Source organism: Nipponia nippon, unplaced genomic scaffold (assembly GCF_047370975.1).
Source record: "Nipponia nippon isolate SJK-2023a ecotype South Korea unplaced genomic scaffold, ASM4737097v1 scaffold_17, whole genome shotgun sequence".
NCBI classification, from domain to species: Eukaryota; Metazoa; Chordata; class Aves; order Pelecaniformes; family Threskiornithidae; genus Nipponia; species Nipponia nippon.
The window spans coordinates 539,346-566,576 of NW_028262333.1; the positions used below are offsets into that span (position 1 = coordinate 539,346).

At 61.5% G+C, this 27,231-nt stretch overlaps 1 protein-coding gene across 4 annotated transcripts; it reads right to left on the reverse strand.

Annotated features, from left to right (window-relative positions):
- Positions 1–4,106: 4,106 nt before the first annotated feature.
- On the reverse strand, positions 4,107–26,695 carry ARHGEF37 (Rho guanine nucleotide exchange factor 37). 4 transcript variants are annotated; one of them, XM_087754099.1, is made up of 14 exons: positions 26,547–26,683; positions 25,019–25,178; positions 18,912–19,129; positions 18,380–18,503; positions 17,815–17,962; positions 16,706–16,905; positions 16,062–16,192; positions 15,384–15,488; positions 13,235–13,345; positions 11,662–11,991; positions 10,598–10,726; positions 10,032–10,227; positions 9,421–9,593; positions 4,107–9,023 (listed from the first exon to the last, which is right to left on the reverse strand). In XM_087754099.1, the coding sequence occupies exons 2-14, from the start codon at positions 25,035–25,037 to the stop codon at positions 8,814–8,816; spliced, it is 2,094 nt and encodes a 697-aa protein (XP_087610225.1). In that variant the 5' UTR covers positions 25,038–25,178; positions 26,547–26,683; the 3' UTR covers positions 4,107–8,813. The 4 variants fall into 4 exon arrangements, with proteins under 4 accessions (XP_087610225.1, XP_087610224.1, XP_087610227.1 ...); XM_087754098.1 differs by lacking the exon at positions 25,019–25,178 and having other exon boundaries at positions 26,547–26,695; XM_087754101.1 differs by lacking the exons at positions 25,019–25,178; positions 26,547–26,683 and adding an exon at positions 22,887–23,614.
- Positions 26,696–27,231: the final 536 nt, after the last annotated feature.

The window sequence follows — 27,231 nt, forward strand, 5'->3', positions numbered from 1 at the left end:
CAAGCTGCTTAGGAAAGCCGTCATCCCCTGTCCAACCCCCAGGGTTCCAGTGCTCTTTGGCCTCAGGCGCGGGGGTTTCTGGACCAGGCAAGGTCCCAGAGTGGTGCAGGCGGGATGCTGGCTCACTGGCTCCAAGGAACATCTCACTGCCGTGGTCCAGCCTCACAGCCCCAGGCTCTGCCAGCACTGCAGCTGGATGCGCCTCCGCTTCCACCCGGGAATGGCTCGGGGTGCAGGAGCCCCTTTCCCTAGGCTTTCTTTTACCTTGGTCCTTTTTTTTTGAATGATGCCAAGGGGGTTCCTATGGTGCCCGCACCCCGTGAGGACCAGGCTCTTCCAAGGCAGGGTGGGAGCCTCCCCGGGGCTGCTCCTGTTGGCCTTGCTCCAAGCATTAAGGTGAGCGGCAGAACATGCCCAGCCTTCAAGTATTCCTATCACGTCCCATCTGGAGACAGAAATCTGCCTGCTGGCTTTACAATTAAAATTGAAATGATTTGATTATGGGGCTTCATTAGTAAAAACAAACACCAGGCAATCTTCTTCCCTCTCCCCCTCGCCGTCCCCACCCAGCTGTTCCACCCCGGGGCTGTTTTAGGTAAATCCCAGCCAGGATGCAGGCTGGGCACACAAAGGGGGTTCATGTCTGCAGCTTATAGCTACAGTTGGGTGCAGACCCAAGGAGGCAAATTTTAGACCCACAAATCACCTTCACCAGGTAGAGATGCAGCACCAGCCTCAGATTGACGGCTTGATGGACTGCTGCCCGACAGCGGTTGTAGTGATGGCTTTAGCAGCAGCAGGACATTTCCCGGCCCTGCACAGCCTAGTGAATGCTTGCAGACCTTACTGGGGGGGCTCTGAAAGCCCTTGGGGCTTCTGATTTACGCTTTGACTCCATTCCCTTCTTTCTGTGAGTCTTTGCAATGGGGCCATTTGCACCTTCACAGCAACCTGGACTTGCCCTTGCCAGGTCCGTTTTTCTTCCCCGCAGCTGGGTCCTGTGGGGGGGAAAGCGGGGAGCGCGGGGCAGGGCTGAGCTGGCGCGGCGCAGGCTGCCTGTGGTGTATGCAGATGTTGGAGTCCCTGAAGCTGTGGCAGTTCTGGGGGAAGTAATTCAATTAACACTCCTTGGGAACAGGCTGTGCAGGCTGGGAGAGGAGGAATGCTAATGAAGGAGGTCTTGGGAATGCTGCTGGGTTAGAGTGCCGCTCGCCTGGCTGCTCCCAGCGCCCGGCTTTCTCTAGCAGATGGGATGGCTCCGGGCGGTAGGGAGGTGAGGTGGGAATTAGGCAGCCTTTCTGCCTCCGGTGCCTGATGCGAGGAGAGGGCTTTGAAACTCTTGACACTGAATTGAAGCTCTTGACACTGAATTGGTGACCCGTTTGAAAGGGTCTGTGGAAGAAGAGGTATGTGCTATCCCTCCTGCGGCGTGCCAGCAGGCACCCCCACCAGAGTCCCATGCCTGCAGAAGGCAGGATGGCCCCTCTGCCCTCTCCTTGCCCGCAGGCAGAGATGCTTCCCTTCGGTGCTCACCTGAGCTTCTCCATCCCCACCTCCCACCTGCACCGTCTGCATTTGCTCCAGCAAAAAGCTGCCTTTGAGGTCTCCCCAGTGCCGCAGCACATGCACCAGTGGGGCCGTGCCTCTGGCAAGCAGCCAGCTGAGCCGGGAACTGGCCGAGAACACCGAGCCATGGTGCCTGCAGACTCAACAGCGCCTTTAGCCCTCCCTGTATAATGAGGGAAACCCAGGCCCAGAGCTGCAGGGCGGGAGGCTGCAGCCACAGGGTTCTGGCTGGGGAGGAAACCCCCAGCTCGGAGCGGGGCCAGCTGTGCCAGCTCTGGCTGACGGCAGTGCCTGTGGCACGCAGGGATCGATCGCACACACAGCTTTTCCCGAGGAGGCAAGCCCGGCTGGGCAGGAGAGGTGGAGAGGGGAGCAGAGCCAGGCTTGGGCGTCCCCGTGCCCAAAATGGCTCAAGGCCATTGCAGCCTGGGGGCCACCAGTGCCCCAAGGTCAGACTGAGGGTTTTATTGGGGATGCATTTGCAGGGATGTATTTGGGATGCATTTGCAGGGATGTAATTGGGATGCATTTGGGATGCATTTGCAGTCCCAAGTACTGCCACGACAACCTTGTGCAGCCACCCCGAGGATGCAGGCACGGGGCCACAGGAGGAGAGCTGTGGCTGTGAGTGTCTGTCCCCTTTGCCAGGCTGGGCAGCGGGAAAGAGTGGCTGTCACAGGAGCCGACAGGAGGGAGCTCTGCACCCCCTCCCCACCACGCTCGCTCCTTAACTCCTGTGGCCTCTGGAAAGTGCAGGAGCACTCTCTGGCCAATGGAGTGACCTTGGGGACAGGACAAGACCACAGGGATCTGCCTTTTGCTGCCAGGAGGGTGAATCTCCTTGTACCACGGGGCTGAGGAAGCCCCAAGGGCAAGGGTGCATCACCCCGGGACTGCCGGCTTGGGGGTTCCCTGGCTGGGGACCCCGTGGGGCATGGCAGGGCAGGGGCGCACAGTGCGGGGACCGACGTGCTGGCTGAGCTATTCGCGGTCGGTAGTGCTGCCCGGCCGCTCCAGCTGACTCATGTCACGTCAGGGCCAGGCTGGCTTCCCAGCGGCATGGAGCCTCCCCCCAGCCAGTGGCACTGGGCCGAGCTGCGGCCAGGGCAGGTGGCGGGGGCTGCAGGTTATAAGGTTACAGCAAAGAAAGAGCAGCTCCCAGCGGGACGCCTCAGCTCGGCGCCTGGGGATGCTCCAGCTCCGTCCCTCATGCGGGGGCCTGGATGCAGCCCAGGGATGGTGGGGTCCGGCTGCAGGGATGTGCTCTGCCAGCGGGGCTGAGCCGCAGGCGGGGGAGCAGTGGGGCTAGTCCCCTTCGCCTGGGCAAGCGTCACCAAGTCAGTGGTGCTAACGGCATTGTTGCCCTACCCAGGCTTGCCTTGTGGGCTAAATCTTTAACCAGATCAAGGGTTTAACTTTATCAGTGGCTGGAAAAACATGGCACCGCTTCCCTGGGGCAAAGTATCTTGATCCCTGCAGAAATCCCAGAGGTGGCTCCTTTTCCTGGGCCCCATTCGGCAGCTCCCCAACACTCGTGTCTGGCCCTTCGGCAGGGGGACCCACGGGACCCTCCGGGGCAGGGAGCACCCTGTGCCCCATGCATGGCTTGGGCTCCCAGCTGGCCCCGTCTTCCCTTCAAAATCACGATTTGCACAAACCCAGGCGCGCGGGCACAGCGCCAGCATCAAGGAGCTGGCGCTTCCCCTTGCAGGGTGTACCTGGGCACGGACTGCCCTCGCGGCGGGCAGCGTGGGAGCAGAGCAACCGCCGGAGCAGAGACTTCCGTGTCCCCTCGAGGGCAGCCCCCCCGCTGGCACCACAGTCCTCCCGCCAGCTCCCCAGCCCTGGAAAGCCTTCCACAACCCCTGGCCAGGGCAGGATGATTGATTATTGTTATTAAGGATGGAGAACGGTTTCTGTGCACACCCAGGTAGTTCAAGAGCAATTAGTCACCCTCTGGCGAGGGGGGGCCAGGCTGCCGCTCTGTCCCTGCCGAGGCGGGAGCCCTCCGCCGCCCAGGCGAGGGTCCGAGGCGGCTCCTGGCACTCCTGGCGCAGCGGAGGGAGCCCTGTCTCCTTGCGGGCTGTATCTGATGGGCACGATCCCCGCCAGCCCTTCCTGGAAAAAGGCAGAGCTTTGGCAGCGGCGCAGCCCCAGGGCAGGGCTCTGTCCTGAGCTGACCGCTGCACCCCCAGGGCATCTGATGTGGGGGGAAGAAACAGGGTCTGTGGCCCCCAGCCTGGCCCAGCCCCGTGACAGGGATTCACCCCCCCAGGGTGATACACCCACAGCAGCTTGTGCTTTTATGTGGGGTGGGTGCAATGGAGGAGCTGAGGAGAGGGGAGGGATGCTCACGCCCGGGACGGCAGGTACCACCCGGCAGCCCCCAGCACAGCGGTCCTGCGGGGCCGCGCCAGGCACAGCTCCAGCCAGGGGCTCATCTGGCAGCGCCGCGACAGCAGGAACATCGGCAGCAGCTGGCTGCCGGCTGGGAAGGGGGGGTCATAATGATGGTCCGTCTCAGCAAAGGTACCAGAGCATGAAAGCAATTTCACACTTTATTAGACAATTCAGGTGCTGGCTGCACAAGCCTGGAGCAAGCACTGCTGCTCACACCTCCACTCCTGTCTCGCAGCCCCAGGGCCGCTCTCCGTGGGGCTCAGCCCTCCCTCAGGCCACGCAGCACCATGCTGATCGGGGCCGGCGGCACGGTGAGCAGGGCCAGCGCAGGCTGCTGGGGGCCAGGGTGCCGGGGCTGCGGGCTGCTTCACATGGGCCACCCGGCTCCCACACATGTATGGGTGCCTCAGGACAGCGCAGCTGCAGGCTGGTTCTGCTTGGAGCCAGCTCAGCCTGGCAGTGGTGGTGAACTCGAGCACCATGCCTGCAAACACAGCTCTGCTTGGGCTGGCTCTGCCCTTCAGCCTGGGGTAGCCACCCTGCTCCTGCTGCCTGGGGGCTGCGTCCCTCCAGCTCCCCTCCTTGCCTGCCCACTGCAGCCCTGCTGCACCCCTTCTCCCCTCCTGGCACCCCACGGTGAGGGGACAGGTCGGGGTTTGGGAGCCTGGGCTTGGGGCTTCCCTGGCAGCTGCCTTCCTCTCATGCCTCGCTGCCGCCTGGGTGCCCCAGCAGAGCCAGCGGACACATCAACACCTGGGCACGTAGCCATCCTCCGTGCAATCCAGGTGTCTCCATCTGCAGATGTGCTCTGTGGCTCCCCACCCTGCCCACGGCCACTGCCGTGTCCCCACGGACAGGCATGCCCCGCAAGGCAGGGGAGAGCAGAGTCTGAGCTGCCACTGCCTGCGCTCCGGCACGTGGCCGGGCTGGCGCCCTGCACCCCGGGGACACGGCTCCATGTCACACCCCGTGGGTGGACACTGTCCAAATGCCTGCACGTCCAGGATATGAATCAGCCCGGACAGGAGTGCAGCAGCCGCTCCTGGACAACCTGAGCTGCCCAGCAGGCTGCTCTGGCAGCCAGGCTGTGCCGGTGCCAAACCCCTTGCAGGTCAGCAGGCAGGTTGCAGGCAGCAGCGCCTGCCCTGCTCCACTGCCACCTTGCAGCTCAGCCCCAGGCATGGCAAGACCCCAGCCTGGCACGTTTCTCTCCCCCTCACACAGACCTGCTCCCACGGTGCTGAGCCATGGCACAGCGGCACCCAGCCAGGGCAATGCCTAACCTTGACCTGACCTCCTGGCGAGGAGCCATCTCTGCCTGGTTGTCCCCCGGTGCCCCTGGCCACGAGCATGTTCCACCGGGCCAGCCAGAGCATTCCTCCCGGGAGAGCCTGTCCTTGCCGGGCTATTTAAAGGCACACTGGTGCCCTTTATTCCCCCCTCATGTTTAGGCTGGAAGAGCCCTGTACCCTCCGGTGACTTCAGGGGGGCACTTCCAGGCTTGGGGCAGCAGTGGGTGCAATGAGTTTGGGTGAAATCATGGGAGAAGTGAGCGATATCGGTGCTCCGTGTCCTGCAGCCAAGTACTAGGGCACGTCCTGGGGACAGACCCCATGGGGAAGGTCCCACGGCCATTGAGGCTGGGAGCAGGACTGGTGGATACTGCAGAGCCCAGCTCACTCCTTCGGGTCCAGAAACCGAAGGAGCCACACAACGTAATTCCCTTCTTCCTAGCAGGAACATCCACAGCGTGCTCCAGCCGCTGCCAGGACCTCGGGGCAGGCAGGGCACTGGTGCCACCACCACTGGGCAGGGTGCTGGTACTTGGCTGGCTCAGCACCGTACAAAGGAGCCTCTTGGTGCCTCAGCTGCACCCAGCTTGGAGCACAAGCGCAGTCTCTGGCAGGCGGCGGGCAGCTGGTGCCTGACACAAGCAGCGTGTCCCCAGCGTGCCGCCACCTCCTGCAGAGCACTGGTGTGTGGCTCGTGCATCTCCTGGTGGGATGTGCATGGGCTGGTCCCACCTTGCCCTTCACAACTGTCAGCCCTGGCAAGTGCTGGTAGATGGACATTTGATGGGCAGAGTGGTGGCCCAGGAGAAGCAGCGGGGGTCTGGGACACCTCGCAACAGGCTGCACCCCCGTGCCGGCTGCAGGCAGGGCAAAGGGCTCCATGTGGCCAGCACTGAAACGCAGCCAGCACTGGTGGTGGCAGGAGGAAGAGAAAGGGGAGCTGTTTTTTCAGAGCACATGAAATCCAGAGTCCTGATGAGTGGGACAGAAAAAGCCCAACTGGTTTTATAAGCTGCCTATCAAGTCCTGCCCACCCCAGGTCTCCTTCCAGCAGGCAGATCAGGGCACAGGCAGCAGCAGTTTCTTGGCACTCCTTGTCCCACTGTCACCTTTCACCCTCCGAAGGGTTCAGCACCCACAGGCTGCGTGGCAGGACCTGCCCGAGCTGCTGACTCCTGCCGTCGCCTGCGCTGGTGCGGGGCTGATTGCATCTGCGCCCCGCTGAGCTGGCAGGAAGGCGGCTCGGGAGGGAAATCCGACCTGATGTGATTTGATTAGGAACGGAAAAATCCGGAGGAGCCATCAGCAGTGAGCTGGAGGTGCGAGCCCTGCTGCTGCAGAGCTGGGGCTGGGCAGGCGAGCCTCAGAAACACAGCCCCTGCCCAGTGGCCCCCAGCCTGCCCACTTTCCCACCCCGAGGAGCCCATCAGCCTTTCCCCAGGCTGGGAGCATCCCCAGGCAACGTCCCCAGCTCCGGCGCTGCCGTCCTCTCCCAGCCTTCGTGTGGGTGAGCTCAGGGCTTTCAATAGCACCTGGGCAGAGGTAGCAAGCCCCCAGCCCCCCCGCAGATAAAGCCCCAGGACCCTGCAGATATGAAGGAGGGTGAGCCCCACAGGCAGCTCTACCCCAAACCAGGCACCTGGACCCACGTGCGGGGTGCACAGCAAAAGCAGAGCAGCATCTGGGGCCTGTCCCGACCTGCCTGGCACCCACCTCATCCCTCCCCACACGGCACAGGCTTGGGTGAGGACATGCCACCTCTGCCCTCCTGCCCAGCCCACAGCCACGTCCGCAGGGCAGCACCGCAGGAACCGGCACCCAGCCACCGTGCCGCCAAAGCGCGTCCCGTGGGGAGCGCGTGGGTGGCTGAGCGTGCTGCCTCCCCGCCGGGGAGGGTGCAGGAGCTGGCGTGCCAGCGCCCGCCAGCCAGACCATTGCACCTTTGCGGGAAGCAGCAGGTGCCAAGGGCAGCCAGGACAATGCCAGGCTGCTGCACCGGCGGTTGCTTCTGTGCTCTGCTGCCCACGGTGGGCGAGGGGTGGGCAGCATGGCACCGCGGGCTGAGCTCTCCTGTGGAGGGAGTGTGGTGCCTGTCCCCGAGGGCTGCAGCTGGGAGCTCCTGAACTCGCCTCTGACACTATGTCAGCGCTGCCGTGGGCACGGCTCCCTGCCCTGAGCCCCATCAGCATCACATAACAGCACAGCATCAGTCAGCCATGGGGAAACTGAGGCACAGAGCTGCGACGCAGAGGTAGGAGCGAGTGCCATCTCTGTCCCCAGGCCGAGCCTCAGGTCAGGGACCGACCGACACAGGTTGGTTCTCCCAAGAACCTCTTCCACGGGGCCTGTGCTTCTCGAGAGCACACGCGTGTCAAACCACTGGAGGTCTGCGTGGGTCGGCAAGGGGGCCACGGTTTCCCGAGAGCCCCGGAGCTCTGCTCTCTGTCCGCAGCGCCGGCTGGGAGGGAAGCGGCGCACGGCGGCGCCGCCAGCCCCACCGCCCCGGGCCGCCCCACGCCGGCCAGGGACACGCACCCTCGGCGGCGGCCAGGGACACCCCGCGGCCCGCAGCCCCGCTCCCGGGGCCGCTGCCGGGGCGGGCGGGGAGGCGGGCGGGCAGCTCCACCATCTGCCGGCCGCATCGCCCGCGGCCCCACGCGTGGGGCAGGGCCCGTCGGCGCGGAGGGGCAGAGGGGCAGCGCCACGCATTAAGTGTCAGCGCATCGGGGGCGCACAGAGCGCTTCTCATCGCAGAGCTCAAAGTGCCTTTCAAAGGGCTCGGGCAGCAGCAGCAGCCCCGCTGTGCTGCGGGGGGAAACTGAGGCCAGGAGCGGTGCTCCGTGGCCAGCGGCAGTGCTCGGTGGCCAGGAGGGCTGGGGAGGACCCCAGCCACGGCACTCGGCCCAGCACCCTCCCATCGCTGACGCTGCGGCCAGGCGCAGGCTGGTGTTGGCGTGCCCTTAGCAGGGTGCGGAGGCTGCGCTGCCCAAGGGACCACAATGGCACATCGGGGTGGGCACCCAGGCAGGTGTCACACCCCGGTGAGGAGCGGGGAGCCGCGTTGCTGGGGCTGCTCCACCTCAGTCTCTGCACTCAAACCAGCGATTTCCCCGAGAGCCTCTTCCCAAGAGCCCCAGATGCTCCGTGCCAGGCCGAAGACCCCCTCTGCAGCATTGCACCCTTTGCAGCTTGGTCCTGATCTAATTGGGGACAATGCTTCTCGTCACCTCTAGGGACACTTTGTCACTGACATGGATTTCAGCAAATCCCTGGAAAACTGCAGCCACCTGCCCTCACCCCCTCATGCTCCTTTTGTGCAAACGCGTATGGGACATAGCACCCTCACACTTATGCATCAAAACGTGCCTCCCGACTGCTGTTCCTCGCACCCACATCCCCCGGACCATATTCTGCCAGCTGCTTCCCACCGCCTCCCCGGCCCGGGGCCACCACGACTGCCCCCCTCCAGCATCTCCCGCAATGATTGGCTTGGGTGCCAAGCGGACAACTCTCATCTGATGAAGCCTATGCCCTTGGGTGCCAGGCTGGCCATGCTCACACGGGCAAGCTCCAGCCCATGGGCTTCTGCACAGGGACGGTCACCAGGTAGCTGGAGGGCACATAGCCCCTCTGGCCATTCACATCCACCAGGCTCCACTCCTTGCTCCCCTTCTTGTCGTGCGGCTCCAGCACCACCACGGGCTGCCCTGCCTGGAGGTTCACCTCCTGCGGACTCCTGGCTGCGAAGGAGAAGCCAGCGACCACCTGCGAAAGGCAAGGGAAGGAGGGAGGAAGCCCTTGCTGGACACGAGTCAGAGGGGGAAAGGACATACATGGGAGGGCAGGACCTAGAGAGGACATGGAGGTTGTTTCCAAGAGGGCAGCACAGTACTGCCATTGATGGAGGGACACTGGGGACTCCACCAAGCACGGTTCTCCTGCTCTGTCCACCCCAGGTCCCAGCAAGGGAGACAATGGCCTCCTGGGGCACTGGGCCAGGGGCTGTGACACTCCCCTGCTAGGCCCATGGCTGCACACGTATGACCACGTGTGTGCTGGAAAAGCAGGTCCACCTTCCCACCCACATGCTGCACACACAGGGACTAGCATGGAGCTGGTGGGGTTGCTAGGAGTGGCCCTGGGGGGTGTCCCCCACTCTCACCTGGAAAGCTGGGGTGAAGGTGGCCACCTGGGGCCCGGGAGCTTCAGGTGACACACACGAATGTCGTCTTCTCTCTGTGCTGCTCTCCAGGGCTGGCATCTGCATCCCAGGCTGCTGGCTTTGTACCGGGCAATAGGGCTGGAGTTTTCCAGCAGGCACAAACCCTCGGGGACCTGGAGGACACGCACACACACAGGTCATGGGGCCCCGCTGCCTGGCACATGCAGGACTGGTTGGAGGAGAGAGGAATGACAACTTGGCTGTTGCCTGGCAGGGCACAGCATCCCTGTTCAAACTGGTCCATCACTAGGGGATATCCAGCAGCAAAACCCCGCAAAAAGGGGTTTCAAGACGTTTCTGTGTGCATGGGATTCTCCTTTCCCAGCCATGATGAGCCACGAGTGCTCCCTCATGGGGAAACCTGAACTTTACAGCTAATGGCTACGGGTGCAGCTGGCAAAGCAGAGGCGGGTTTGGGCTGAGCAAACCCTGGAAGGGAGGACCCGGGAAGCAATGGCCCGCTGTTTCATCCAAGATGAGGAAGCGGTTCGGGTTTGGTTTCTGACCCTGGTGCCGAGGCAGGGAGAGGCTCCCCGTAGTGCTGACAGTACCTCCAGCATCCACCAGCCATCTGTTCGTGTTCCCCTTAGTGTCCACACTTTGCAGCAGAGCTACAATCTGTCCCTTTTGCAAGGTCAGGTCCAAGTCTTTGCTGCCACTGATGTTGCTTGTCACTTGGTAAAGTTTGTCTGGGCCGTGCTTGCTCACAAGGGAGAGGACCTTCCGCTCCTCCGCAGGGTTCAGAGGCTGGTGGGGAGCAAGAGACACAGGAGCACTTGGTGAGACAGGCAGGAGGCTGAGGCCCTCCATGTACATGTGCTCTCCTTTCTGCAGGATCACATCCCAGTGAGAGATTAGAGGAGAAATTCCTTCACACTATCTGCTCTACCTCATGGTTCGGAGATGAGTGTCCAGAACCAGAATTGCTGAGACTGCTTCACCCCTGGTTATTCTCAGCCAGTTGCTGTCGGGGGCTTGGGGAAAATACTGTGGTTGTGGCAACCCCCTGTGCCATTTTCTGAGCCAACCTGCCCCCCAAGGAGATGTTCTGCACTGGGAAGCCACAGTCCTCCCTCTTCATCCAGCTGGCCTGAGTCACCCCCCTCCCAGCTCCTACCTGTGTTACAGGGCTCGGTGTGACCATCTCAAACGTCTGGCAGAAGCTACGCAGCTGAGCACCAGACTGCTGCAAGGTGTCTTCCACCATCTTCCAGAAACTGGGCAGAGGCACACGGCCATGGGGCATCTGTGAAGACAGACCCTGAGATCAGAGAGGGCCCTGGGGAGGGGAAGAGCTGTCGGTTGGGTCAAAAGAGAAGGAGCAGGAAGAAAAAAGGTGAGAAAGCATGAGAACAGACCTTGCCACTAAAGATGCACCTTGCATCTAGGATGTGATTCCCTTTGGCAAGGAGAGCTGCTGCTCTCCGGCTTCGAGCCACCTGCCCTGGGCAGGGAAGTCACACGCAGAGCTCTTGGGCTGCACCCAGCCCACCGCAGGAGTCCCTGGGTCCTGCTGTCCTGCCCCAAGCCCACAGTCCGTCCCACCCGACTAAAAAGGGAGACAGGTGGATGTAGCTCTGGGGTAGATGTCTGCAGCGCAAGCATCCCAGACTGAGCAAGGGGAATCCGCCCTCACGACGAGGTACGTACGATGTGGCTGCATCTTGTTCTCGTCTTGGTCATGCATCAGGCCAGGGCCATGCTCTGCCCCCGGGCTCTGGACTGGCCTGACCCACCACGTTTGCAAACATCAGGCTCAGAGCGCGCTGTGCAGTGAGGAGTCCTGGGAGATGTCTCCCAAGGGATGGAGGTTCGAGGGATGCTCATTCCTCAGGCCAGGAGCTGTCCTTCTCCTTGCCTTCCCAGCACAGAGCTCTTGGGAGCTCAGTGTTAACACTGATCCCTCAGGCAGCACATCAATAAATTACCAGTGGTGTCCTCAAAGAGAGAGCAGGACAGTTCCTGGCAGCGAAGAAGAGACAATGTGGCTTTCCCCAGCCAAAGGGGAGGAGAGATCACTTACAAATGCTACAGAGGGAGCTGTGTGCCTGCAAGGGCAGGCTCGGGCTACAGCAAACCTTCAGCGCCCTGACATCCAAGTGATGTCCCAAGCCTGAAGAAGGCAGGTCTGGCTCAGCATGTGCGCTGGTTTGGGCACACATGCCAAGGGGTCACTCTCACCTGCTCTAGCTCCTTTTCTGCCTGGTGCAGGACCTGGGCAGCCAACTCATGTTGCAGGGCGCTGAGGGAGCACAGTATCTGCCCCAAGAGCTGCAGAGCCACCTGGTTGAACCGTGGGAGCTCGGCTACGAGCAGGGCATTGATGGCAAGGTAGGTGTTCATGGCTGCCTCCTCGTCGTATGTCACGCTGCCCATCTCGCTCTTCCGCTCCTGGATCTCCTCATAGTCCAGCAGCTTGTCCAGGCGCTTCTTGACCAGCTGTTGTGGCCCCACCAGCATGTCTGAGAGGCTGCAGAGGGGTTGGCGGACCAGCCTGTCCAGCCGTCGCTTCTGTGGGGCAAGAGAACCCACACCTCCACACGAGCCCCCCCGACAGGCCCAGCTGTCTGCACGGGGCACTGTCTTACACAGGAGAAAAGGCTCGGGGACCCACTGAAGGGCTGGTGTGGAGTGGGGAGCATCTGAGGCATCCTCCCCTGAAGGCACATAGGGTGCCAACCAAAGCAAACCCTCGGCAGGGAGCAGTCATGCATGCCACGATTGAAAACTTGTGCTCCATGCAAGTGACCGGGTAGGACCCTCAGGCGCAAGGTCCCACGGGCCAAGGGGGGTGCCACAGTGACTGTCCCATGCAGGCCATAGCGTCCTGGTTTGACGGAGGCCCTCAGCCCAGGGTCCGTGTGGTTATCCCACATAGCCGCCCTCCCTCCCCGTGCTGGCACTCCCCGGGGATGCCAGCATCCAGGTGCGGGGTTCAGGCTGCCCTGCCACACTCTTCACTGCTTGGGAAACCTCCCTGACTGCATGGTGGCAGCCACCACCCAAGCGGGAGTCCTGGAGAACCAAGCAGGGGTGGTGGAAGGAGACAGATGGGGGGCTCTTGGGCTCCCAAAAGCGAGTGTGAATGCCAAGGTGTGGGTAGGTTGGACTGAAGTTTGGTGGCAAACACCTTGTGTGAGTCACATAAACAGTATGCCTGGTTTCCCACCATCCTGTGCTCCACTGCAGCCCTGCCTACATGGCCGGCCAGGAACATGTCAGGGCCCTGAAGGCACAAATAGTCTTTAATGGCCCAGACCAGCCTCACCTGGGGCCGCCACCCACACCCCTGCCCACAGCCCATTTAAGGGCCTTCAGCTGGTATTTGGGCATTGCTGTGGGTGAGCTGGTTTCTGCCTCTGTCTCCTGAGTGGACCTTGGACTTCTGCTGTAGGTAGCTTGGTTACTAGATGGACCCCTCAGATGGATGTTGCAGCTTGTCTCCAGCCCTGGATGGACTTCTGAGCTGTGTTGTAGCCATGTCTCTGGCCCTGTCTCCTTTTGTTTCCTGACTGGACCCTGGAGCTGGTTCTTCACTTCATGTGTCTGGGACTGCTGATGGACCCTGTTATCTGCCCCTTCACGTTCAGGCCCCAGGGGGCTGTGCTGTTGGTGAGGACACTGCCTGCACTGGGGTCCCCCTCAGCTCTTGGCTGCCCTGCCCTGGAGCCAGCCCCTGCTGTGCGCTGGCAGAAGGTGTGAGAGGATGCTTGGCTGTGACTCTGAAGGAGATTCAGAGGGAAGGAGCACTCACAAACTCTGGAAAAACAGTGCAATGGAGGTACTCTGCGAAGCGGCGGTACTGCTGGGCAGGTCCCTCATCAATCTGCAGCTCACGCTTGTGTGGGGTGGGCAGCAGGAATGCCTGAAAGGGAGAAAGCCATGAGACCTGACGTGCAGAAGCTGCCCAACACTAGCTAACCCATCTGTAACCTATCCCTGTGTTCCCAAAGACATGCCAATGTCCCAGCCTGGGTGCTCTGTGCTAGCAGCCTGGTGGAACTGATGCTCTGGGCTACTCTTGTCTGCAAGCTAGGGAGCTCGCTTAGGTGTTAACAAACTTCTCCCCTTGAGTAGGGGTTATGCACTGGCTTGCAAAAGCATTCCTACCCCAGCAAGGTGGCCTAGGCTGCCCTGTGGCCCCAGGCAGCCTGCCCCAGCTTGATGGTGCTTTGACACTTGGGTTTGGTGCTCCAGTAGCTCCATGGAATTTCTTGTACTTTTGTACAAAATCTTCCTCCTGCCTCTGCATGGAGAGTGGGACTGGTGGGAAAGGCAGGCAGCTAGGGATGGTTTGGGTGGAGACCCTCCTCTGCTTTGAGAGACTTTGCTCTCATGTTAACTCTGTGGGCAGCAGCAGCCTTCCTGCCCGGAGGTGGATTTTGACCCGCAACCTCCAGACCGGGAAAGGGGAGCACTGAGCTCCCAGAGCCCCAGCCTGCTGCTGGCGCCGAGGGAAGCCTGGCCTCCTGGCCTCGGCTGTGCTGCCCTGGGAGCGTTGCTCCTCCAGTCAGTCCTGGAGCAGCAGGAGCAGTTTCTGTTTGATTCTCATCAACCACAGCTGCCATCAGGGCACGCAGAGAGGCCCATCTCTGTCCTAAATCCTGGGTTTTTTTTCCCATGGTCATGTTTAGGAGACCCTTCCTTTGTAGTCCTCCTTGCCACAGGAGGGGCTGGAGATGGAAATATAAAAGGGGAAAGGGATTGACCCTTTGAGCAGGCGGCAGCTCCGAGACCTGTGCGCTTTTCCTCAACCCTATAGGGGTAGAGGTGGCTGTGATGATCTTGTATGCACCAAGATTTGCCTCCCCTTGTGGTGGGGGCACTGGTGCAGACAGACGCACAAGAGGGGACTGCCAGCTGGCACAGAGAGGCCGGGCTGGCTCTGCCTTACGAGAACATGTCTCCATCAGCTCCTCAGGATGTCTTTGAGAAGCTTCCAGAGGGAGAGAGATAGGGCATGCACGCAGCCCCACCAGCAGCTCCTCTGAAGCTGCATCCAAGCCCCAGCATGACTCCTAACCCCAGCTTATCTAGGCTGCCCAGCCTATTTGCAGACACTTGATGTCCTGGCTGAAGCCAAGACGCTGGCTCGCGGAGATAACGCTCACCGAGGGGCAGTGCCAGGCAGGTCCCCAGGAGCACTCGATGTCCTGAGGATCGGTCATACCCTGTCCCCCTAGCTGATGCCACATCTCACTGTCGTACAGATTGCCATCCTCATGTTTTCTATTCTAATCCTATTTTACCCACTCTTTGGGCTACAGGGAATCTTTCTGTCCCCTTTTCCTCCTTTCTAATCCTATATGGGGAGCCCTTGTCAATGTTTTCATGACAAGGTCTTTCCAGCCCTTGAATTGCTGCTTTCTGAACCCTCTGCCATTTCCTGAGACTTTCCTTATAATACAGTGCCTGGGGGTTTCAAGCTTTGCCATTGCTCATATTTTCATTTCCCTCAGATGCCCCAAGGGATTTCCATGAGAAAATCACAGCAGCTACTCAGCCAGGTCATCTCAGAAGGCAAGTTTTGTTGTTTCCCTGATTTGGGAACACTTCTGCCTTATACCTGTTAGGCAAGAATTCCTGGGCTGAACAACACCTAGCCTTCTCAGCTATTTAATGCCTTGAAATAATGATCAGTTTAAGGACTGATTATTCTCAAATGACACCCAGCTTAGACTGTGTCAACGAAGCCTCGACTTTGTTTTAAGCTCTGCTGGACCTGAGTGATCCTTGCATGTTGTGCAAGCCCCTGGCACAACATCTTTTGCTGAGAGATGCAAGTCACTGAACATCCCCAACTGACACTGGTTTCCATAGGGCTTGAAAGTATTCTGCAACCCCAAGGAACGGGTCCTGAGGCCTGGATGGGGCCAACCCCCTGCAAGTTATCAGGGTTTTACCTCTAAATGGCCCAGGTAGGACGCCACATTCTCCTTCAGCACAGCCACACTGGACGCCACGCACTGGAACTTCTCCTCCAGGCTGTCGTACTCCTTGTCCTCCATCTGCAAGGCAAGGGGCAGTTTATTCCCAGCACGGGCAGGCCAGGCAATGCCTTGGGCAGGGCTGATGCCCCTCACTGGGTGCTAATGTAAAAAGCAGGCAGGCACCTGCCTGCACCTCACAGTGCTGGGGACAGGCAGGGGAGACCCTGCGAAGCTCCAGAAATTGGAAAAGGGCAAAGATCTAGGGTGCTTGGGATGCGTGTGGAAACGTGGCTTTTGGTGTAGTTGCAGTGCTGGGGAACACCAGGGTGTCTTTACTCTCGCTGGGGTGCCTGAGGATCCTGTGGGTCCTTTGGGAGTCAACGCACTCCCCTGCAGTGCTCGGAGGCAGGGAGCGAGGTGTGTACCTGCATCGCTCCTACCCCGCTGGTCCTTGGGATTGGGGACCAGGAGTCATCCTTAGGCTGCTCGAACACGGGACAGTGGCTTGTGACAGCATGGGCCACTGGGTGTCAGCACTGGCCACACCACCTCGGCTCCGCTGGTAAGGCGTCTCGGGGGCCAGTGGAAAGCCCCAGAAACGACCCAAGGAGACACAGCGGGTCTGCAGGCGGCGAGGCGCGGGCTGCCCACCTTGGCCACGATGCCGGCCTCGTGCATGAAGAGCCGGCTCAGTCGCGTGGTCTTCTTGGCGATGGAGTGCGTGTTGAGGCGTGCGAAGCGGTCCCGCAGCGTCAGGTGCTCGGCCTTGTTGTATTTGGTTGCTGCCTCGGGTCAGGGCACACAAGGCGGGAGGAAAAAAGATCAGAAGAGGAAACTTCAGGGCAGCATCCTCAGCAGCCTGAGCGGGCAACGCCCCCGGTGAGCAAGTTGTGATCAACAGGATAAGCACAACCCACATCAAAGAAGGGCAGCCCGAGGGGAAAGTAGTACGAAAACCAAAAAGAGCAAGGTCTCGTTTGTGGGGAGCCTGATTTCTCATATCCCAAGGGCAGGACTGTTCCTCCCCATTCCCCAGCTCCAGGAATGCAGGCAGACTGGTTTTGTGCTCAGCACCCCCATGCCACCCTGCTCCTGCAGCCTTCAGTTCTCACCCCGAGTGGCATTTGCAGGACCAGAGCAAATGCCTGGTCTGAGTCTGCAGCTCCACCAGGCAGGATGGAGGGCAGGAGAGCGTTGAACTGATTTAAGTGGGAATTAGTGCAACACCAAGGGGAGATGGCTGGGGCTGGGATGGCTGCGGGGCTTCCCAGATGCTGTGCCCCCTGCCCACTCACCTACTTCTCTGCGCCGTTTGTACTCGTTGATGTTGGCGTTGACCTGGGCCATGGCGCGGACGGCTGCCTGCAGGGCTGGGTAGGCACTGGCGCTGGCGGGGGTGTTCTCCAGGATCTTCCCCAGCAGCAGCGGGTATTTGGTGACCCTCTGCACTGGCATCACCAGGAAGAAGCTGAGGTCTGATGCGCCCGTGTGAGGCCTGTGGAGAGGGGAATTGCTCAAGGTCAGCGTGCAGGGCTGCTCTCCTGCCCTGCTGCTCCTCCCTGCTTCTCTGCGAGTATTTTGGGGAGAAAGCAGCGCCTCTCCAGCTGCAAGGGAGCTTTGCTGCCTTGGAGCCGCAGGCAAACTGTGCCCAGCAGCCGTGGGGGGGCTCTGGCTGTGAAGCCCTGCTCCCCGCCAGCTGGGGCCACCCCCCGGGAGCCCTGGCAGGGGGACGCTGTCCCCGCCAGCCCCGAAGGCAGTGCCAGCCCCGGGCAGGCACCCTGCCTCCCTGAACAGTGCTGCGCTTGTCTAGCTAGGAGGCACGGGATCGGCGCTTGCTCCGGGGGCAATGGGGAGGGAGGGTGTGCGCAAAGTGCAGGCAGACTGCAGGCAGGACTCCCCTTCTACCCACACCCAAGGCATCGCTCATTTGGGAGTCACATCGCCTGTGCCCTGAAACAGCAGCAAATCCCGGCAGCTCCTCTGCTGCCACTCCTGCTTCTCCTGGCTCCAATGGTGTTTGTGACCCCCCGGTAGTTCAGGAGGGGTTCAGCAGGTCCCCCGCTGGCAGCCTGTCTCTCTTATCAAGCTGGGGAACGTGTGCCCTCTGTGGGCACAGCCTCTTGGGCTGTGGAGCAGGCAGGAGCTGTGGGTGCCACCCCATCCCTTCTTTTGGGGTCCACCATAAAAGACCACCAAGCTGTAGTGCCCCTTTGGCAAGTGGCCCCAAGGATGCAGGGCAGGCTACCAGGGACTACACCAGGGAATGCCACAAAGGTGATGGCCATGATACTGCACTCCACCTGGTGGCACGTACAGGTGCAGGCAGCTTGTCCAGAGAGAGAAGGGTAAGGTCAGTAAGTAAAACAGGGAGAGGGAAGTGGTGGCCTCAGCAGCAGGTACCTACACTGTCGCACTCAGGGTCTCCAAGATCTCCTCCTGCAGCCTGGGGTCCTTGCGGTAGCTCTCCACCAGCAGGAGGGCATGCTCGTAGCTGGCACAGTAGATCTTGTAGACAGTCTCCATTTCCTCCTTGAACTCCTGGAACAGGGCACCTGGGGAAGGAGAGCGAGGCTGGAAAGGATGGTTCTTTCCTATGGCCTCAGAGAAAGGCGGAGGTTTCTCCCCAGCCTGCTGGAACGGTGAAGCCGTCAGAGTCGTGCCAGCCAAATGTGCCGAGGCAGTGCTCTGCACCCCGCGCACCTCCGCTAAGTTGGGCCTGATGCTGCCGCCCCCTCAGTTTCTGCAGGCTGGACAGATCTGTGTTGCCCCTGCAGGATGAGCGTGGGTGGCTGCCTGCGGACGGCAGTGTGCAGGCAGCAGCGCTTCCCGGCGCCGAGGGCGGTGAGGAGGGACCTGACAGGGCGGGTGGGCTGCGGGCTGCACCCGGGCGCAGCGCTGCGCAGTGGCACTGCCAGCACCAGCAAAGGCATGGGTGGGCATGGGTCAGCTCTTGGTGCTGTACCACTTACTGATGCAGAGCAGCTGCTCGTGCTCCTGGGTAGCCGTGGCCTCGAGACCCTTCAGGAACTGTCTGGAGATGTGAAGGATGTCATCGGTGTTAGAGAAGAGTCCTTCCAGGTCAAGATCAGGCAGCTGAAGGGAACAAAGATGCCCCAGGGTAAGCTAAATACATCAGACAGAGGTGGACCGTGTGCTCTGGAGGCACTCATGCCCTCCTGAGCACTTGTGTCCTTCCAGATGCCCCATGCGATGCTCGAGGAGCTGGAGCAATGCTCTGTTTCAGGAGGCATTGGGGATGCTGGGACCTGGCTGTCTCAGCGGGGCAATGAGGCCTTTTCATGTTACAGACGCAGGTTTAAAGCCACAGGATGGCTGTATTGGCTCAGACACAATGTCCGTCCAACCCAAGACCTTGGCTGATCGGGGGGAGCCCGGGAAGGTGAGTACGTGGTGACCTCCCTGCAGTGACGGGGGCATCTCGCAGCTCTCGACAGATTCACCCTACCCGGCCGCTGGGTGGGGGGATGTACCCCCTCTCACCTGCTTCTTCTGGAGGTGTGCCCGGATGTCCGACACGCAGAGCTGGATGTTGTGGACGTAGCTGGCCTCAGTGGTGATGAGCTCCTCCACGGCCAGCCGCTGGCTCAGCTCCATCCTGTTGCAGGGCATTACCTCCTCGTAGATGGCCTCTTCGGTCTCGGCTGCATCCTCAGCATCGGGCTCTGCCCCGTGGGCGCTTGCCATCTCGGCGTGAGGCTCTGCAGGGGGTGGCAGAGGGTTAGGGACAGGCTGTGGCAAGGGTAGCCCCGGGACCGGTGCTGCGGTGCCCAACCCAGCTCAGTGCCCATGCTCCCTCCCCTGTGCTGGGGGCACCCCGCAGCACATCCCCGGGGACACTCAAGCCATCTGCACTTACAAGCAAGGCGTGGGTGACACTCCAAAACCATGAAACCATAAAGCGCTGCAAGCCCGGAGCGGGCTGGCAGCGGAGGGCAGACACCCACGTGTGGCAGGCAGGAGCTTGCCGCGCACACGTGCCCAAACGCCAGCGACCACGTGCAGGGCCAGGGTGCAGGCAAGGGGAGCCCCGGGTGCAGGCAAGGGGAGCCCCAGCTGCAGGCAGGGACCCGGCAGCACTCGCCTAGCACTGGGACTGCACGGGGGCTGGTCGCCAAGGGCAGAGCAGGGTTTGCCACCTCCGCTCCGCGCTGCCAGGGCTAGCTGTTCCCTCCCTGCCTTGGCTGTTGGCGCCTGGCGCGCGTCTCGAGTTCAAGAGTCCTATTCAAAGTACAAAGAGTGTTTTTGCAGTGCTTGAACAAGAGACGTTTCTGTGGCAGTCAGAGCTGGTTTAAGTGACAGAGATGGGGAGCAAAGTGGGCGAAGCTGCAGGCGCCTCTGTCGGAGGCACTCGCAGCCCCTGGTATGCAATGCCCGTGCCCTGCCCAGCACAGCCTGCTCCCCTCTCCTCTCTGCCTGTGGAGAGCGTGAAAAATTGGAGCTGATTCATGCCGTTTCCTTCTCAGGGAACATCCTCTGCTCTATCTGATGCCAAGGAGGATGGACCAGCTCCCGAAGCATCACAGATAGCGCTTGGTCCCAGGCAGGAGGCCTTGAGAGAGAGACACGGCACAGCCCACGCCAGCCCAGTGCACGGCTCGGCCGGATCCAGGCCCCAGCCGGGGGGGGGATGCTGCCAGGCAGCCTGTCTGCGGAGGCTGCGGAGGAGGTGGCTTGGCAGGATAAAAGCAAGGCAGCACAAGCAGCAGCACAGGGAGGGTGGCTCTGCATCTGCCCTCCGCCGCCTGCCCGGCCGGTGCCAACCTCTGCGCACGACCATCAGCCAGACCGCGCCAGGCCAGGCGCCTGCAGCGCTGGCACCTGCGGTGGGAGCAGGGAGAGGGGCTGGCAGGACAGCCCGAGCCTCCACTGGGGAAAGGTCCAGCTAATAAGTGGGTGATGCAGTTGCGAGCACTGGGCAGAGTGAACGTCCCCTCCTGGCACATGCCCACAGCTGCGCTGGAGGAGAGCGGGGCTTGGCACAGCAAGCAAATGCCGGTGAGAAGGTATGGGACCTCCGCCTGCCTTACAGGGACATGCTGTCCTGCCAACTGTCATCCCTGCCCTCTGCGCGTTTGGCTGCTGACCCTGCCTGTGGTGCTGGCTGCTACGGGACACGGGGAGTGGGAGGCACTTTCCTGAGCCCCCTTGGGTGCTTCTGAGGTGTCCAGGCAGGAGGATGCCCATCAAGGACTGTTGGACAAGCCCAGCCTCTCCTGCCTGGGGGTGACAGCAAAGCCCTTGCTCAGAGGAAGGGCTGCAGTGGAGGCAGGTGGAAAGCCGTGATCTGAGACAGCCCCTGAGCTCTGGAGAGATGCTCTGCAGCTCAGGGGCATGCGGGCACCGGGGTTGCACTGGTCCCTGCTGTCCCTGCGCCAGCATCCCCCAGAGCACGCAGCTGCTTTGCAGGGCTGTCCCCAGGCTGGGGAAACCTCTTTCCCCCCCTCATCCCCCTGGCCCGAAACATCAGAGGAACGAGGGAATTGTGCAAAACTAAAAAGCAGCGTTTCTGGGCAGCGTTGGACCAGGCGGAGAGAGCCGGAGCGGGTTTCGTTCCCCAGCTCTCCTCCCGGGAAGCTGCCTGCCTTCGGCATGGCGCTGCCGCCTCGGCGGCCCCGAGCATCCCTGTCCGCAGAGCAGGGACCGGGCAGCGTCCCCAGCCGGCCCGCGGGGACCCGCACGGCGGGGGGTGCCGGCTGCAGGCCCCCAGCTGCCCCCTGCGCCCCGGGGGTCGGGCCCGGGCACGGCCCCGCCACCCCCGCTCCCCGCGCCGCTCCGCGCCCCGAAACCGGCAGCCCCGGCCCCGGCTCTTACCTGCGGAGGCGGCAGGGGCTGGCGCCGGGAGCCGGGGCTGGAGCGGGGCCCGGCCGCGGCCGCTCTCCGGCTGCCTGCGGGGAGTTAATGATCAACCCGCCGCGCCGCAGCCGGGCTGGCACGGGCAGGGCGGGCCGAGCCCACGGCGCCCACGCTCCCGCCGCCGCCGAGCTCGGCCCCGCCGCAGCGCTGGGGCCGGCAGCGCCGGTCAGGCCAGCAGCGAGCGCTGCCGGCGGCGGGGGGGCGGGCAGCAGGCGGGGGGCGGGCAGGCAGCGGGGCTGGCAGCGGGGCAGGCAGCGGGGTTCCACCGCCCCCGCCCGCAGCCACCGGCGGCAGGGAGCGGAGCTGGGGACAGCGAGCAGGGGGGGCGGCTGCAGCGGCGGGGGGCTGCGATCTGCAAAAGCAGCCGGTCCCCGCGCGCCCTACCCGGGTCGGTGTTAGCCCCCGGCGCGACGGCCGCAGCCCCCCCTTTTCCCCTTGTCCATCCTCAGACCCCGGTGCTGCGCAGCCCCGGTGTCCCGGTGCCGCGCAGCAGCTCCGGCTGGAGAGCAGGGGACGCACCGGCTCGCTCCTGCCATAAACAAACAGGGACAAGTCCTCTGTGTCTTTTTACGGCCTTGCTACCGCTCCAGTGCGTTGCCACCTCAGCACCAGCCAGGGGAGCCCGGTTGGTGCTCCCACAGCCCATCCATGAATGCACAGGCTTCCCCCCCCCGTTACCCTGCTGGCAGGCACGACCCCGGCCCATGCCCCTCTGCCATCGCTTCCCAGCTGTTCAGCCATGGAAGAGGGTTCGGAGCAAACAGGAACAAAAATATATAACCGAGCAAGTGGTTGCCCAGATTGGGGCATTAGGAGCTAGTGGCTATTTGGCATGAAGTTGTTTTTTCACTCGTGAGGTGTTTGCATACTTATAAACAAGCTATTGAGAAGAGAGAGGCTGATCCGCAGCCAGCTCCCGCAGCTGGGAGCGCGTCCTCCACCTGGCTGCAGGGAGGGGATGGCGGTACCTGGGTTTTTCCAGGCTGACCCGCAGTGCCCAAAAAGAATCACAGTAAAGAGGATTCTGAGCCTCTCAGTGACTCACGCAGGCCACAGGCAGTGTCTGTGTCTACAGCCAACCCCCCCCCACAGGCCAGGACGAGCTCTCTGGCACAGCCCTTCCCTCTGGGTCCATTTCAGGGGGTGCGAGCCGGCCCCCCTGGCTGAGGTGCGGGGGCTGCTGTGGGCTGGGCAGGGCAGCGTGGGGGCCAGCCTGCCCCGCTGCCCTCCCTCCCCACGTCCCATCCTGCCTGCGGAGAGCCTGGGTGCAGCTCGCGGGGCTGTGCTGGGGGCCGCGAGCCAAGAGCATCAAACGGCTCTCCCTCGTCCGTGCGCTGGAGGGATGCTGCAGCACTCGGGAGCGGTTGCGGATGGATAAGCTGGGCAGCAACGTGGCAGGAGGAGGCAGGGATGGGAAGAGGCAGAAGCATTAACGCCCAGGCAGCCCTTTGGGGGAGAAGCCAACGCACAGCAATGTCCCCTGGCTGGGTGGGAGGCCAGGGTAAAGCCACCCCATGAGAATGGTTCCCAGGCCGTATGGGATTAGGGAGAGACATGTGGCCATGGGAGAGACCGCACATGGCTGGGCAGCGAGGGCTTTACCTGGCTGTGGCCTTGGGGACACAGATGTTGTCCTTTCTCCCTTGCAGGTGGCAGCAGGGATTCAGTCCTTGTCCAGGCCCTTTCTGAAGCAGCGAAATGCCTGGCCGGGCAGCCTTTGGGCTGGCATTGCAGCCATGTCAGGAGTTCCCCAGCTCCATCCTTGGGCAGGTGCTCTTACTGCTGCGTCCAACAAAGCCATCGCCCCTCGAGGCACGTCACCGCTGCTTTGCTCCCATCAGCTTCTTGTGGCTGATCATGCCAGGGCAGTAACCACGCTCCTGTGGCTGCCGAGGGAGTCCCGGCAGGGCAGTGCTCCCCCTCGGACGGCGTCCTCGCCCCGCTGGGGCCGGCACAGCAGGGCGGCATCCCCGGCCACCCGCTCCGCCCTGGCTGGCTCATGCCATGGGCGTTGCCTCGGTCATATTTCCCATTCCAGTCTGGTTTTTCAGATGCTGGGTAACCCGGCTCCGGCAAGTTCCTTGCAGGATGGCCTCGCCGTCGAGCCCTGCGGGGAGCGGCTGACGCCTCCTTCTCCCCGGCGCAAGCCGTTTCCTTCCTGCTGTGCCGCTGGCCCCACACTCCTCCCGTCCAGCCCTGGGGCCGGGGCTGCTGCGGCTCCGCTCGGCTCGCCCAGGTGGCTCGGGGACGGGAGCAGTGTCACAGGGCTGTCACCACGCCAGGGCTCCCCAGGGAAGCATGGGAGCAGGCTGGCCGCCCCTGGCCTGGCTCTCCTTATGCAGGTAAAGCAAATAGGTGCCGGCTGGTCGAGCACGATTGTTTGTGGCCCAGGGTGAGGTGGTGTGTTCAGGTTAAGCCGAGCTAAAGGGTCCCAGTGGGGTGGGCTGTCCCCTGCCACTCTCGGCATCAGCACCCTTGTGGGCAGCCAGCGCTCCCACCCTGCCAACACGAAACCTGGCAAGCGGTGGCAGGGTGTGCGGCCGTGCCTGGGACCCTGCAGCCGCTGCGCAGGGCGGCAGGGAGGCAGGACTGCCTTCTCCTGCAACAGAGACAGGTTTGTGTAACCTCATTGCAAAACTGTTTTGACAGGATGCTCCTCGCCGAGCAAGGGTGAGCCACCTCCATGGCACCGCCCGGCCCTCTTCATACCTGCTGCCACAGCAGGAGCGCTCTGCCAGTTCTTTTCTGGCAGTATTTAAGAAGAAAAACAACCCCAAGCTGCTCGTGGGACAAGGTCCCCTCGTGACACTCCTTGTGTGATGACCACAGGCCCAGTCCAGAGGCTGGAGGAACACCTGCTTGATGGTGCTGGGCTCCGGCTCGAGATAGGCATTGCGGTAAAAGCGTCGGCAAGAGGGAGGCAGGTCTGCAGGGTGGGAGGCTGCCGGCTGCCTGAGCCTGCCCCGCGTGTATGCAGCCAGCTGGGGAGAAGGTACCATCTCAGCCAAGAAGGTGGTTATTGCCCCCCTATGTCTCACCCCAAACTTCTGCTGGCTCCCGGAAAGCCTTTTGCTGTCGACAAGCATTTTCCCAGCTACTCAAAACGTTAAAGCTCAGACTACTCGGATGAAAGCTAAAGCCATCAGGGGGCTCTCTGGGAACACACCAGATAAGCTCTGAGTTAGACAGGGTTTGCTCAGAAAATAAACACAACTTCCAGCCATGCAAAGCACGACAGTTCAGGCTATGCCTAATAACAGCAGGTGGGGTTCCTCTCCGGGCAGCACGTTTGCACAGGGAAGTTACATTTCCGCTATTTAATCTTTTCCATTATTACTGTTCTTTGGATTTCTTTCCCGTCTTGAAAGGACTGCGTGACCACACGCCGCTATCAGCCATTCATGGTGGAAATGAAAACATGGGGAAAAAAACAGCAGCTCAAGAATGTGCTAATCGCAAGAGTTCCTCCCACACTGCAGGTCTAGGAAGTGGACTTTGCTTCCAACACCAGTGCTTGTGCGTGCTACGCAAAGCAGGGAATTCAAGCTAAGGTGCTAGGGAAAGGAAGAAAAAGCCCGTGAAATGAAAGGTCTTCATTCTGCTGAGCTGGCCATCAGCATGAGCAACTCCCAAAAAAACACATAGGTGTCATTCCTTTCTCTTCCTTCTTCCCTTCCCAGCTAACATAACCTGTGCTTAAATTTTCCGTGGGAGGGAAGGAGGGCTGTGCGTACCTGCTCGGGATAATCCCATCCACGTACTTGGCCAGGGCTGTGCCGAGGGCCTGCTCCTAAGCAGGTAGAAATGACGTTGGCTCCAGCGGTCTGGAAGGAGTTGCAGGCTCCAGCCTCATGGCTGGGGGGGCACTGCCTGCACCACGGGGCAGAGCACAGCCTAAAAATAAGCAGATAGAATTTGATCCAAGCAGAATAAATTAGGAGTCAGCTCTTTATTTCTAAGAGGGTTATTTATGGGCCTTAGGCAGACCTCCTTCATGGAGGCGGCTTCAGCCCCTCTCAGCCTCTCTGAGGCTACAGCAGCTCAGGTCTCCTGTATCCACATTTTTGTGCTTGAAGCTTCATGTCCGCCAGCCTCCGTGGTCCTTCCCTCTCCCCACTGAGTCCCTGCTGCCTTGCATTGCTTTTCCTACCCCAAGATCTCCACTTCTCTCCCAGGGCTGGTGACTCTGGGCATTTCACTCATCCGTCCCACGTCCCTGTTATCAGCTGAGCCAGCTGATGGTGAGGACGGCTCGAGGAGAAAGGCAGACGCTGGTTTGAGGGCACTGAATGCCGAGGTATCTGCCTTTCTGCCCAGAGAGCGGTGCCTGCTCTCTCAGGACCAGTGCAGGGCAGTGCTCTGCTGGGAGCCCTCTGCCATCTCTTGCTCAACAAACCAAGCAGTACTGACATTTATTCTTTTCTCCCTCCCATTAGCGCAGGGATGCTGGGGGCTGCTTTTCTTGCTGGTAGCTCTGCTGGTGAAGGAAAAAACAGTTTGCTGGAGAGCACAATTACTCAGTTAGCAAACAGGTTATTTCGTAAGGGCTGTGGTCTGCAAGGTCTCCCATCCCTGCCCACCAAGGACGCGCACACCAGGCCCTTCCTGGGAGCAGGTGTCTCCAAGCCTATGAGTGGGACAGGCGCTCAGTCCCTGCCTCTGCCCCGGCCCGGCCTGGAAAGCCATGGCTGAGCAGCACGTAGAGGTGTGCACGGTCTGTGGGCACCTGGGCAGGGGCGCCGGGGAGGGATGGAGGCGTCTGCGGCACCTTGCAGCTCTAGGAGGAAGGACAAATGTCTCCAGGCCAGTCCAGCCCCACCTGGGGCCACCAACGCCCCATCACAGTGCCAGTGACAACACTCCTTGCCCAAAGCATCCCACAGGGTGGGCGCGCCATCCCACCGAGCACCTTCTGCCTGGAGTGAGGAGGTAATGAGACATGAGAAAGGTGAGAAGAGTTTAGAAAATTCTGGTGGTTTATGCTGATTAGTCATTTCCACTGATCTAACCAACATCTTCTCCCTGCCTGACTTCGTACAGTTTCTGCTCCTGCCGAGTCATTACAACCACCCACCCGCAGAGCTGGCGCTCCACGTGACCACCACCTCCTCCCGGCGGCACACCACGCTTTCTCCCTGGGCCACCCACGCGCCTGGGCACCCAACACCCCGCTGCTGGCACCCCACCCCGCCGCGCAGTTGCTCTCCTGCGCAAGGTGAGGGCGCGAGAAGATAAGCAGAGGCGCGTCCCCCCGAGATTCACCTTCTCCTTTGGGATCAGGTACCTCTGGAGTCTCACCAGCACCCGCTCCTTCAGGCAAATTCCTGCAAGAATGGTTATTCTGGAGTGACCGCAGTAGCTGCTGCCTGCATGAGAGACGTTGCAGGAGCTGACTTCTCTTGCTCGCGAGAGAAACGAAGAGTGGGAGGGAGGCAAGAGCTCTGAAGCTGCCAAGCCAGTCAGCGTGCAAGTTCTCCATCCCTTGTTCCACTGACGCAACTGGGAGTGCCTCTGCCTTGACTGGGCTTGTGTCTCTGCCACAGGCAAGCACAACAGCTGCCCCCTTGGGAGGGGTCGTTGTGTGCTTGTTTCACTACTGAAGGCAGAAACCCAGCCCAGGAATCTCAGCCGATGAGCTGTGTCTCACAGCATAGTATGGATGTCTGAAGCAAAGACCTTGCAGTAGGCCACCAGCTCCGTGCACTGCTGGGAAGGAGGGCAGGGGCAGGCAGCCCCCGAGCTTTGTGCAATGGGCTGGGGAAGCCACGGCCAAGAGCCTTGGCAGGGGAGCAGCCGAATGCCTGCGCTCCCCCTTCATTTCGTGAGCAGATAAACAACCCAGCAGGGAGAACCGGGCATCTCCTCTGCAGCTGCCTGGCGTCAGTGGAGGTCTGACTGCAGATCCCTGGCAGGACAGTGCTGGTGGGGCTGAGAAGACAGGGAGATA

What these genes read in the sequence shown, in the direction of transcription:
- ARHGEF37 (XM_087754099.1), bottom strand. An exon ending in CAGAAAAGGAGCTAGAGCAG is followed by an intron (nt 10,727 to 11,661) that starts GTGAGAGTGACC and finishes CTGTCTTCACAG; the next exon opens with ATGCCCCATGGCCGTGTGCC. An exon ending in ATGGCTGGTGGATGCTGGAG is followed by an intron (nt 9,594 to 10,031) that starts GTACTGTCAGCA and finishes CGTGTCCTCCAG; the next exon opens with GTCCCCGAGGGTTTGTGCCT.